The sequence below is a fragment of the Triturus cristatus genome, chromosome 4_1 (assembly GCF_964204655.1).
Source record: "Triturus cristatus chromosome 4_1, aTriCri1.1, whole genome shotgun sequence".
Lineage (NCBI taxonomy): Eukaryota > Metazoa > Chordata > Amphibia > Caudata > Salamandridae > Triturus > Triturus cristatus.
In genome coordinates, this window is record NC_140585.1 from 320,205,997 (window position 1) to 320,219,139 (window position 13,143).

General features: G+C 43.9%; 1 protein-coding gene across 7 annotated transcripts in view; it reads left to right on the forward strand.

Annotated features, from left to right (window-relative positions):
- The window catches only part of KDM5A (lysine demethylase 5A), a 1,031,636-nt gene that overhangs the window by 206,863 nt on the left and 811,630 nt on the right, over nucleotides 1-13,143 (forward strand). For all 7 annotated transcript variants that reach the window (XR_014981238.1, XR_014981239.1, XM_085652274.1 and 4 more), the window contains 2 exons: nucleotides 10,448-10,567; nucleotides 12,187-12,345. Coding sequence is in view for 5 of the 7 variants with exons in the window: in XM_085652274.1 (XP_085508400.1) it covers nucleotides 10,448-10,567; nucleotides 12,187-12,345 (279 nt within the window). In the remaining 2 variants the exon portion in view is untranslated. The remainder of the gene's footprint in view (nucleotides 1-10,447; nucleotides 10,568-12,186; nucleotides 12,346-13,143) is intronic.

Here is a 13,143-nt window from a genome sequence, read left to right on the forward strand (position 1 = left end):
GCCTTCTACCTGTGGCTTTATACAGGGAAACTAAACTCTTTCCCTGAGAAATAGCCTTCCGAGAGTTATTGTCAATGTGTAATTTGTCACTTAAATTATAAGTGACAATTTTACCTAGGAAGGTATAAGATTTCACACATTCCAGTTTTTTCCCCCCCACAACCCATGGATAATTAAGGCATTTAGGCTTCTTTCTACCAGAAAAGCAAATCACTTTGCTTTTTGCCGTATTTATTGATAAGAAATGACTTTCCGCAAATTCAGAGAGTGCTTGCAACCGATTGTTCAGGCCCTTTGGGGTGAGATCCAAAATCAGGATGTCGTCTGCATACATAAGGCATGCAATTGGAACTCCACCCAAGAACGGGGCAATACCGGCGCAAGCAGAAAGTGTGACGGGTAAATCAACAGTATATAAGGAAAATAGCAATGGAGCCAAAAGGCAACCTTGCTTCAACCCATTGGAAGTGGGAATTAATTTAGATACACCACATTCACCTCCAAGTAGAACTCTGCACCAGGTGTCAGAGTAAAGGGCGCGAATTAACTTGATCAGGAATGGGGGCATACCTAAGTTAAATAACTTTCTCCACAGCAAAATTCTATCTACTTTATCAAAGGCGGTGGAGAAGTCAATAAAGGCGCCATATACCTGACCACCACGGATTTTCACATATTTTTCATTGATAACTTGCAATGCAGTCAGGTTGTCTAAAGTTCCATGATTTTGTCTGAAACCTGTTTGCTCCATGGGAAGGATTTTATGTTCAGATACCCAATGATTCATTAAAGTAAGCACACATTTTGCGAAAACCTTACCAATGGCATCAAGCAAAGCGATTTGACGGTAATTTTGCGGTAGATCTCTTGCCCCTTTTTTATATAAAGGGACAATAATACTTCCTTTCCAGGAGGGGGGGACTGTTCCACTAGAAAAACAAAATTTAAACACTGGAAAGAGTATTTTACTCCAAAGTTCACTCTGGTGTTTTAATACCGAAATTGGGATTTTATCAGGACCCATCGCACCAGAGGAACGCATATTCTTAATGGCACATTCAATTTCCTTTTCCGTTGGACAGTCAAATATACGTGAGACATTATCAGATTCAACATTAAAAACTTGAGAATTATTGTTACTGTACAACTTCTCGATATAATGAACCCACACCTGTTCCTCAATGGCAATAGGCGTAGGACTGGCTCTGGTACCACAACCTTTGCCAATTAAGGACCAGAATGTCTTGGCTTGGCCATTATAAGAAGCTTCCCTCAGTTGAATCCAGAGGGCATCTTCCTTAGAACGTTTTAAACGGGCCTTAAGTCTAACTCTCCTTCTTTTTAAAATAAACAACTTAGACTTAGCTTCTTGGGTAAAGAATAAAAATTGTCCCCTTACCACTTTGTTTATTTCTCTATTTATAGCCCGTAAAGGATGAGGGACTACGAGGGATTTTTTCACACCTGGTTTCTTTTTTGCACTAGCAGTTACAGCATCTAAAAAATTAATAAAACTCAACAGCTCTCTCCCTTCCCAGAAGGGTAAATTCTCAACAGTAAAATACAAAAGAGGCACCACATTTTCAACAGTACAAGGGTTCCAAAAACATTTCCCTGATCTGGAATCAAAATTCACAAAATCTGTATCCAGACTCCACGGATCCACTTTCTGAAGATTAACGGAGACAGAAAGCATCAGTGCATTATGGTCACTAAGAATAGACTCAATGACCTTCATATCCTTTAGTAGGTGAAAACCGGCATAATCTACCATGATAAAATCAATTATAGATTTTCCCTTATTAGATTTACGAGTATAAGCTGCCGGGATGTCAGACGGAAGCCTCCCATTTACTATTAAGCATTCAACTTTAAGTAAACCATCTAAGATAAGTTTACCTCTTTTGTTAGTTTTAATTTTGGAGGGAAACTGGGCAGGAGGTATATTCAAAGACTCTTCCAATTGAATATTTCTAAACAACTCCAACCCACAGTTAGATATATTACAATTTAAGTCCCCAAACATTAACACATGCGGAGTTGGGGAGACATCCAACGCTTTAGTTAAAAAAGTGAACAAAGTTATTAAACCAGCATTAAAACTACAATTGGGGGGAATATAAATATTAACCACAATCAACAATCTATTAGGGCAATCCTCAAATACATCTTTTAGGGTTATTGCTTGAAACAGTTTCCCTGGATCTAGATAGTGTGAATGGTTCCATTGCAGTCTGTTAGATAACAAACATGCTAACCCTCCCTTAGCATGGCCTCTTCTAGTGCTGGTTGCGCTGTATTCCAAAACAAAATAGTCTTTTTCCAAAGCTATTCTTCCTTCAACCCAGGTTTCTTGCAAACAGATTATATCTGCCTTTTGAGAATGCAAGAAACCCAATTTCTCCTTATAATCCTTGAATCCGGCAGTGTTCCATGAGATAAACTTCAGCTCTCTGTTAAAAATTGGAATGTTGTTTAGAACAGGGAGCAGATTTACTCGCTAGAACTCCAGGTAACCAACTCCATTTAGATTGGTCATCCTTCACTGTCTGCTTAAGGGGAGGGTTTTTGTATGAAACTAGCCTTTCATTCCTAGCCACACAAATTTTTAGGTCCTCTGATCTGAGATTAGACCAATCCGACAACAGCACGCCCGTATTAGAGGGAAGTGACAGTGAAGAATTGGCGAGAATACTTTGAGTACATTTTTCCCCAAAGTGTGGCATGACATCTATCCCTCTAACTTGTAATTCCTCTGCCCACTGTAGAACAAGATTTAACACAACTTTCGAATGGAATTTCACCCTTGTTGATCTTATTGGTTTCCCCACAAAGGAGTTAAGGAGAAATACAATATCTAAATCGGACGTTTGAATTAATTTCAAACTTTCGATCTCTTTAAAACAGATCAGTAGGGCTGATCTATTTAAAATTAAATCTGGTTCAAATAAGGGAGAGAAATCAAGATATAAAGTATCCACACTTATTTTTTCTTTTGGGAGAATAACTGACATTGAGGATGGAACCTGAAAGGGTCTTGCTGAAGGATTTAGGGAAGTAGGGGACGGGATGACAGAAGAAGTGGTAACCTTAGAAATAACTTGGCAAGATCCTGCTTTAACATTACAATAAGCTGAAAAAGGATTGGCGGTAGGGTGGGAAACCTTGGGGAGGAAAGGATTGGTAAAGCTTATAGGACCTAGACCAGAGGAAGGGGCGTCTTCTTTAGGCGAGACAACCCTAGCTTCTACATGAGAGGTGGGAGACTGCTCCACCTGCGGAGAATCTTCTAGACTTAATTCAGCATTCTTATCAAAAAGAAGTTTCCTCTGTCTTTTTTTAGCAAATCTTCGGATGGGTTTCCTCTTCTTCATTCTAATCTTTGTGTGTTTCAGGGGACTCACTTTTCCCATCAATCCCGTATTTACTTTGGGAATCTCCTCTTCTTTGCTTGATGGCAAGGAGAATATCGGAAAGAGAGATGGAATTTCGGATTTGGGAATGAGAGGAGATGTTACTATTACCTCTATCTTGTCACTGATTGGGGCTATACAATTAGCGCCAGCCGAAACCACTTTGGAAGGATTGGGGACAGCAGGAAGAACTACAGGCTTCTTTTCCTTTTGACCTTCTGTCAAAGGAGAAGATTGAGCTGAATCCAAAACTGCCGAAGCGGGAGGAGCGCTTATTTTTTGGGGCACCAACAGAGAAGCCGATGGTATGGGAAGATCTGACACTAACTCATTTTTACTTAGCAAGAGAACTTGCAAAATTTGCGTTACAGTGTCAAAAATACATTCCGAACCTCCCACAAACTTTTCAAGTAAACTCAAAATCGAAGAAAGAATTGATTCCAAAGAGGACAAAGAATTAGAAATTAGCCTCCCATTAATATTTGGAGAGCCCTCAGCTAAATTGTTCAATACTGGACCTGAACAAGATGAAAGGTTTAATTGTGAAAGGGAAAAATCTAGTTTATTAGAAGGTGTGCTTCTCAGAGGACCGGTACTTGAAATAGTTATTGCTTCCTCTAAAGGCACACCTTTAGGGTTCCCATGTAACGATCCCACCCGCGCCCTATGAGCTGTTAAATCAATGTCAGGCAGTGTAAAATCATTCCCTACTACAGGGGATTTAACTAACGCGGCTGACAAAAGATCAGTATTCACTGAAACTTTAGGAACATCCATTAGTGCAACTTGCGAGGGGACAATTTTATCAGATTTTGAGGACATATTACCCAAAGATTCAAGGGGAGCAATCTGTTTCAGATGTACATTGTTTGACGCCGAAGGCGAGCCCCTTAGTACTTCGGGACTAACTGAAATAGGCAAAGATTGACTAGCAACCAAGCTTAAACTAGAGGAAACATCAATGACCCCATTAACAGGCACCGAATCGTTAAACCCTGGGATTTCGTTCGGGGGCTGCAGATCAGTGGGTTTATCTTTCCCTTTGTCCCAAAAATTGAAAAGCTGACATTGACCTTTCAATTGCATGGAAGTTGCAATTTTGTTCCGAAGGGGGTTAGATTTGGTTTTAGACCCAGATCTCCCTACAATCACTCGCCCAGAGCGTAGTTTTTTAGCCGTCATGAGACTGTATTAGAAGGGGAGTAAGAATCAATTAATAACAATTGTAGAATACGAAACCTAAGAATCCTAAAATACAATAAAATCTATAAAAGCAGTGTCACACAGATTTAATACCGGAGAACCAAGGGAGGGGGCCCAGCCCAGCCTTCTTCAGCCTCTGACGGCCTCAGACGGTCCCGCCCTTGTCCCGGGCTTCTCCCGGCGCGCTCCCGCGTTGCGGTGTCACAAGGGAGGGTTATAGCCGCGCTGAGGCGGGGGAGGAGCCAGCAGGGAGAGCGGGTCAGCTGCTGGTGATGCCGAGGGTCAGGCGCTCCTGGGACTTGAAGTCCTCGCCTGACCACGCTCGCAGCCCTGCCCACACCACCGCCACAGAGGCTCTATCTGAAGTAATACCTCGCAGTCACAGCGCACTTCCAGCAGCGCTAAGCAGAGAACCAGAGGCGAAGCGGGACCCGCGGAGCGGGTTCCGCGAGGAGTTGATTAAAGGAAGAGCAGCTCCAGCGTGCTCGCAGTCCAAAGCTCCCTCTTCAGACCACACAGGTAACAGGTGAAAGAACCAACAGTGAAACTGACGCGCTGGTTTTAGCCGCGCTGAGGCGGGGGAGGAGCCAGCAGGGAGAGCGGGTCAGCTGCTGGTGATGCCGAGGGTCAGGCGCTCCTGGGACTTGAAGTCCTCGCCTGACCACGCTCGCAGCCCTGCCCACACCACCGCCACAGAGGCTCTATCTGAAGTAATACCTCGCAGTCACAGCGCACTTCCAGCAGCGCTAAGCAGAGAACCAGAGGCGAAGCGGGACCCGCGGAGCGGGTTCCGCGAGGAGTTGATTAAAGGAAGAGCAGCTCCAGCGTGCTCGCAGTCCAAAGCTCCCTCTTCAGACCACACAGGTAACAGGTAAAGTTGATGCTGAAATTTAGAAATAGATGACTATCATCCAGTGAAGACAAGAGTGCCTTCTCCTCAAAGATGTTAAAACGAACTGCCAATGCTTCCGTGTTAACAAAGAAGGCGTCATCTTTAGTCCTCTCAGTGAAACAATGCTCAAGCTAACACTCTCCAATTCCCCGTCCTCTAGGAGCCCCAAAAGCGACTTTAGTCATGTAGTATTTGCAGGGCCTTTAGAGTTCTCAAGCAAGTGAGCACCTCAGAGTCCTCCAACAAGTAGTCCAGAAGGCAGCATCAGATTGAAGAGAAAGTATGTTATAGGCCCCGTAAGGTGCAAGAGCTTTTTCCCCATTCCCTGCACATATGCACATACCGGATTCATGGATGTCAGGTACCAGGGGGTCCCCCGTCTGGCCACAAGAAAATGTTAGTGGGCAGTAATCTAAAATTGAGCAACTCAATATTTCTCTCCTTTCTCTCCCAAATACTTTCAGGCAGTCGTCCCATTAGGATGGCTTTCAGAGACTTCAAGGCCTAAATACTTTGCCATCGTCCCAAGCACTTCCTTCTGAAAACTGTGCATGTGGACATACCTACTTTGCGGACGACTTACTTTGTTACCTCCTTAGTAGTATTTTTGGTTAATCTTAGCAAGGGCATGTTCTACTCTGTTGAAAGACATATGTCTTTGCTGGAGAAGTATTTTGCTCAAGATATTTTCAAACCGATTCTCTTAAGTATGGATTTCCAGAGTGTGAAGTTTGTTTTGAAGGTCCTTGTTTTTTTTTTGTCAGAAGTTTGTTCTTCATATAGTATACCAAAAAGAGCGATGCTGTGGAAGGAGTCCAGCTATCACTTATTAGTGGAGGGGGGCACGTTCTAGCAATCCGAAGGTGCTCTATCTAAGGTAGTGTGGTGTGGTGTGGTGGGGGCAGCCTTGGGCTTATCAGAGAGGAGAATTGGGCACTTGTTGCACACTCAGTCAATATATGATGCACACACTCAAAAAGAAGATTTACACCAATTTAGGAAAATAACAGATATTTTTATATATATTTTGAACCCAAGAACTTCGTAATCAGGTAAGACTTTTTACAGTTTCAGCAGAGTTAACCAACAGTGCGTTTTTACGCGTAATGCTTTCCTATGGGAGAAAGAATTGTCACTGCATACATATACTTGCAATCCTTTTCGTGGGACCTCTTTCGGTCGTGAGTTGGTGGAGGGACAACGACTAAAGTTCCACCAGCAGATTGGTCTTATCTGGCCTGGTGAGTCCGGGTGCACAGGTGCTGGATAGGATACTAGCCTTGCGCTACACGGTAGAAAGGTAGAGGGGGCACTTGGAAATCAGATGCAAAAGGGCACTTCAAGAAAAGTCTGGGAGCTCCCAACTGGGTTTGGCGGGCCGTGAGAGTCCTGGGAGCTCGGAGGAGCAGTCGGATTTTTCAGGCTCAGGCTGGGCGGCTCGGGTGCAGAGTGTTTGTTGTCAGATGGCTCTTGTGCATCAAGGCGCTCAATAGTGTCGGTGAAGACCAGCAAGGGGGACGAAAATGGGACTGCTGTGCCACACTTGGTGCTGGGCTCTGCGGTGCTAATGTCCCTTGTAGGCTGGCCGAAAGTGATGTCGTTGGATTCCCGACTGGACTTTCAACGAGTTTTGGTCATGTCAATGGTCCGGTTCCCCGGGTATTGGTGCAGGAGGGCGAGTTGAACGTCCTGGCATCTTTAGGCTTGGAAGGAAGATGGATCTGACCAACTTGACTTCGCGGTCGGTGGCTGTGGGGTAGTAGCTCCTCTACCCCAAGGGAGATGCTGGTCTTGGCGAAGTGGTGGTAACCCTCCGGAGCTTGTGGAGGATGCACAGCTGCAGGGCGAGTCAGGCCTTTGCAAGTATCGATTTTCTGTGCGGCAAGCCGGGTTTGATTCCAAAAGTCCACAGCAGTCATCGGTTCTTGAGGTGATTGATCTTCAGTGTCCTTTACTTCTTATTAGTCAGTGGAATCTAGTTTCCTGTTGTCAGGGGTCCGACTTAATACTCAATTTACGGGCGTTAAGGGGCTTTAAGGGGAGTGAAGGGTAGTAGCCAATGAGCTACTTGCCCCTGGGATCACAACACCCACTAGATAACCACTTCTTGTGGGGAGTGGGCGTCACCCTGTTCCAGAGTTCCTAATTTCACCACAACCAAAATGGTGAAATCCTCATTTTTGTGTTCACTTCAGTTAGCCCATTAAGGGTGTGACTAGCCTGGAGGTGCAACACGTCTCCTTGCACAGCTTATTTCCCACCTGTCCTGGTGCCTAATGGGCCTTTGGGCAGAGGGTGGCATCCTCCAGGTCTGCGGGAAGCCGGGCTCGCAAATAAAAGACGGTGTGCACTTTGAAGCTTCCTACCTTGACGTGCCAATTTACTAGCCTTCCTATGGGAGGAGGCGTAAAACGACTGCTGCCAGAGCAGGCATTGTGTTTTTACCTCTGAAAGTGGGTCTCCAACCTCCTAGGAAGTCTGAAACTAGTCTGTAGTGGGAGGCTGGATAGGACCAATCAGTTAGCACACTAGAGGACTAGTAAAGTTCAGGGGGTACCTCTAAGGTACCCTCTGGATGCAGGTATTAATAAATCCAGCACTGGAATCAGTGTGGGTTTATTAAAATGAAGTGTTTGATACCAAACACTATTTGTTTCAGTGAAATCATTATGTAGCTGGGTTTAGAAAGTGCTCCTTTTTTCATGGTTCCCCCCCTTACTTTCAGTCAGATACATGATGCCAACTTTACGGAGTGTGCCCTGGGTCCCTGTCAATCATTCTCCCAGGGCCTGTGTTATTTCCCAAAACTCCTGTGGGAGGGGGCATAGACCTAGCTCTGATTGGAGGGGTCTTCCATCTTCAAGATGGTGGGGACTGAAAGATGTGCTTCACCTAGCCTCCCCCTACCTAGGGGTGTAGTTGGCAGAGTTGTGCACACCTCCTATTCTTCTAAGTTTTCCCGTCGGTTTTCATACCCAGAGTGGGGATGTAAACTGGGGGCTGCCATCTGCTTCTAGCAGCAGAGGCTGGGGGGTTTCATAACACAGACGGCAGGTCTTTGAAGCTTCCCCCTTCGAGCACTGGCCGATCCTGTGGGAGGAGGTGTGACACCTCTGCCCAGGATGTGCACTGTTTCTGGTCCCAGAGAGCAGTGTCTCTACCCAGGGGTTCAGAAACGTGTCTGGTGGTGGCTGGCTGCCTACAGATAGTCCGAGACCACTCCAGGGTTGGTAGGTTTTTCAGGGAGCACCTCTGAAGTGCCCTCAGAGTACATTGTACCATAAATCGCACACAGGCAGAATGGATTTTTGAAAGGATTAGTTTGGTATCAAACACTCCTGTGTGCAGTGAAGCCATCATGATGCTGTAGAACTCGAGTTGTCGCTTTTCTAGCCCATGTACTCGGTATGGCTTCATTGTCACTTACAATACAAAGGAATGGACCCTAATATTGTCGGGGCATATATGCTCATGCAGATATGTCGTCACCTGTGGTGTAGTGCACCTGGCCTTAGGGCTGCGAGGCCTGCTAGAGGGGTGACTTACCTATACCTTCAGGCAGTGCTTGCTGGCTTGGCACCCAGGTAGGATACCATGTCGACTTTGTCATTTTCTCCCTCACAGGGGCATGTAAGCTGCAAGGGCAGTGGCATGGTCCCATTGAGCGAGGTCCCAATGGACCCTCTTCAGCTCCCAGGCTCTAGATACCCAGGGTACCATTACTAGGGACTTATAGGGGGCAGAAGTACCAATTGTGGATATGTTTTGGGGAAGAAACACTGGCATAGGAGACCTGGGTGGCAGGGACTCTGCACTTCCATTCAAACCACATCAAAACCAGGCAACAAGTGGGGGCTAACCATGCAAATTGAGGCTTTTGTCCCTTTGAACATATCCCTTGTAATGAGTTCTACAGTCATAAAGTGCAGCATCACTTCTGCTGGTGATCTAGAAGGCTTTAAAAGGTCGGCTGTTTCCGTAGCTTGAGAGATGCATAGTGACTGTCTAGTATTTTACCACTACCTTGTCCGCGCTTCCTGCCTATCTAATATGTTGCTTCACTATCTCTGTCTCCAGAATGAATACCCAAATGTTGTCGTTCTCATCTCATGATTACAAAGCCAGGCACCAATGACATTTAGTGGTAACTGATGGGAAAATTAAGGCAGTGCCTACCATTTCCACTGATTTTGCATCCACCTGCCCCAATTAAACAAGAAACGTGGAAATGGAAATGTATGCTCAGCTGCATTTCTTCTGTTTATAATCACATTAGAGGTGCAGTATCTTATGTGGCTAATAGAGGTCCCTGTACACCTCCACAGGGACACCTAGTAACAGCCTGTGGTACTGCACCCTTTCCATTTTTCTTCATGGAATTTTGTATATTACTTATTCTACTGCCGGGATATTTTTTTTTAGAAAAGAAAAGAACAAACATAATTTGCAGCGCCAATAGCTCTAACTTTCACTAATTCGAGACCTATTGCATTGTAAATGCTTGTTTTATAGGATATCAGTGTTCAATGGCATGCCATAAAAAATTGAAAATGTTTAAGGTCGCCTTTTCTAATGCCTGAAGAAGATCTGAAAGTATTCCCTAACTGTTAAGCCGTCGATCTCGAGCCTTGGGATCAGGGTTCGAGTCTCGGCAGGGACGCTCATCATCTTGCGACTGAGCAAATTACTAAATCTCCCCTTCCCTAACAAAATGAACGTGTCTGTCTGTAACCCAGCTGGTGCTCATGCAAAGCGCTCTGATACCTTTAGGTCAAGCGTGTGCTAAATAAATCCTCCCCATCCACAAAAAAACAACCTATTGCGAATACTTACATATATCTATTAATATAGCTTGTTGATCTTTTTCTTGCAGTATTTTGTCCTTTTGTTTGTCCACTGCTTTTTCTGCATGATAATCATTAATGTGTCTTTCTTCCAGGAATGTAACAAGCCACGAGAGGCATTTGGGTTTGAACAGGCTGTTCGGGAGTATACCCTCCAGAGCTTTGGCGAAATGGCTGACAACTTCAAATCTGACTATTTCAACATGCCAGTACATGTATGTACTGTGGGCAGTGCACTGCTGTCCTTTTATTTATATGTATTTGTCTTGTTTTTATTTTTTTATTGATGACAACTGGAAAAATTAAATTATGTAAACCTGTAGTATTAGTACTACAGGTTATATATAGTATGTTCTTTTTCCTGATGTCTAGTTGGATTAAGGCTCTGTTGAGACATTAAATAGAAGATATGTTTGCAAAGTTCAACGGCATTTCTTCTGTCTCCATTGCCACCTTAGGGCACTGGAAGTGCTTTTTGTAAGTGTGAATGTTTTAGTGCTTCTTACATGTAATGTGACAAGTGATAATGTGCAATTGAGTATTGACATTGTGCTGTCGTTCTCATGTTCTATAGCAGTTGTCGTCCTAGGATGAGCCACTAAAAATACCCTGCTGCTGCTTTAAATTATTATTCTCTGAAAGCTGTGAAGTTGTTGTAGTAAGGGTTACAATTCAAGGGGACATATCAGACATTCATGACAAAATGGCTAGCATGGGAAACATTTTGAAATACTGTCTATCCCTAAACTTACCGGTGGTGGGTCCAGAGAGTAGGTTTCATTGCTTCTGTAAAATCTTCAATTAAAAACCGTAGGAATTTTCTGGCATGCATGCTCTCAGTAAATTCTTTAAAACAACACCATTCTGCACCCTACCCCAGTATCCAGTCTACGTTTTCTAGGATTATTTTATTTGATTGGCAATGTAGAGCAGTTTCTCTAATGGAATAAGTTCCCAGCAAACCCATTTGAGAACTTGGTTCATGTGAGTTTGGAATTGAATGTTTTAGTTGAATATCATCCTTGTTTTTAAGACCTTATTGATTGTTGCTAGTGGTCCAGCTAAGCAAGAGGGTCAAACTGATGATATATGCTTTTATTGTTTAACGGTCTTGTAGGAATATTTCAATTGTAGCTCTACACAAAGAGGCCGTTCTCTCATATCCTTTCATGGGTTTAAGACAAGCTGTTTGAGATGTTTATTTTGTCTGGATTGAGCCATAATTTGGAACCATGACCTCTGCTGAATAATAGCAGGAATAGAGAAGAAGCTAGTTTGTTAAGATTGGGGAGAGGATGGAGCCTTATGGCTATAGCGGTCTACCTTGAATTTGGGGGACCGGTTCGAGTCTCTGCAGCGACGCTCAACATCCTGTGAATCTGGGCAAATAACTTAATCTCCCAGTGCCTCACAAAATGGAATGTGTCCTAATGTAACTCAGCTGGTGCTCATGTAAAGCGCTCTGATACCCGATGTCTCGGTTCTAGTTCGCACTATATAAAATTCTTTAAAAAAAAAAAAAAATAAGTCCAGTATGAGCGAAATTATAGTGGTAATTTCAAGGAGCCGTCATTTGTCTAGTAAACAACTGAGATATCCCTTAGGATCCGAAAAGGATGTTTGCCTTGTACATGGGTAGTTAAGTGGCCTGACTGTGTCCTCTTTGTGGTCTGAAAAAATGAAATATCCATCATGGAGAGTTCTTCAATTTCTACTTTGTTATGAAGTTGGCAGGTAACGTCCTTTTTCAGAGGCTTTCTGCCTAAATGTAAGAGAAGTAGTGCCTTCCACAAATTTAACAGGATTTTGAAATATGCCAATGCATCTGTTGTAGATGGTACCCACCGAGCTGGTGGAGAAGGAGTTCTGGCGGCTTGTAAGCAGCATTGAAGAGGATGTCATCGTGGAATATGGTGCTGACATCTCATCCAGGGACTTTGGTAGTGGCTTTCCTGTTAATGATGGTCGAAGAAAGCTGATGCCAGATGAGGAGGTATGTATTGCTGTGTTCTTTGTGGCACACACCTAGTTTCCCCATACCACATGTTTTGTACCTGTACATCACCTTGACCAGATTGTGCATGCAGGTTTTCGAATAGTGACCCCTTTTGAATGGTCACCCCATTATTGTATTTTTTGGGGACTTACCCACTGACAATCTAGAACTTGGACACTGCTTCCAGTGCTCAGCATATGTGCTCTGACCATAAAAAGAGGTTGTAATCGGCTTAATGGCATATTTAACTTTCCTATAAAGCCATGGTACATGTTGCCGAAACACACCCAAGACATGGTAAGACAAATGTCACTAGTGGACTGCAATACCTATTGTTCTACCCACTACAGTGGCAGTGAAAACATGGCTTCAGGCATACCCCATGTGGCCTGACGCCATCCGCCTGAACCCAGCGGCACAGAAATCACCCTTTGCACAGGTAGGAAAACCAAATTTGAAATATTAAATAAGTGATCCCTAAGCGTAACTTGTTGCCCACGAGGTAGGGTGCATACAGTTTAAAAGTGGCACATGTGGGATATTAGAAATGGCATGCTTCCTCAGTACTAGGCCCGCAACGACAATGTCACTGGTCAGACTGTAGCTTGCACATAGGAAAGGTCAAAGTACAGATTATACGCTATAATCTACAGCCACCATTCAAAGGCTTATTTGTATATTTAATGAAAATCAAATCAAATTATGTAGTTAGATTTTTATTAAACCTATTGGAAATGTAACTTTTAAAAAGCTACATTTACCCTGCCGGAAGCTGCTGAAGACCAATTTGCAGTA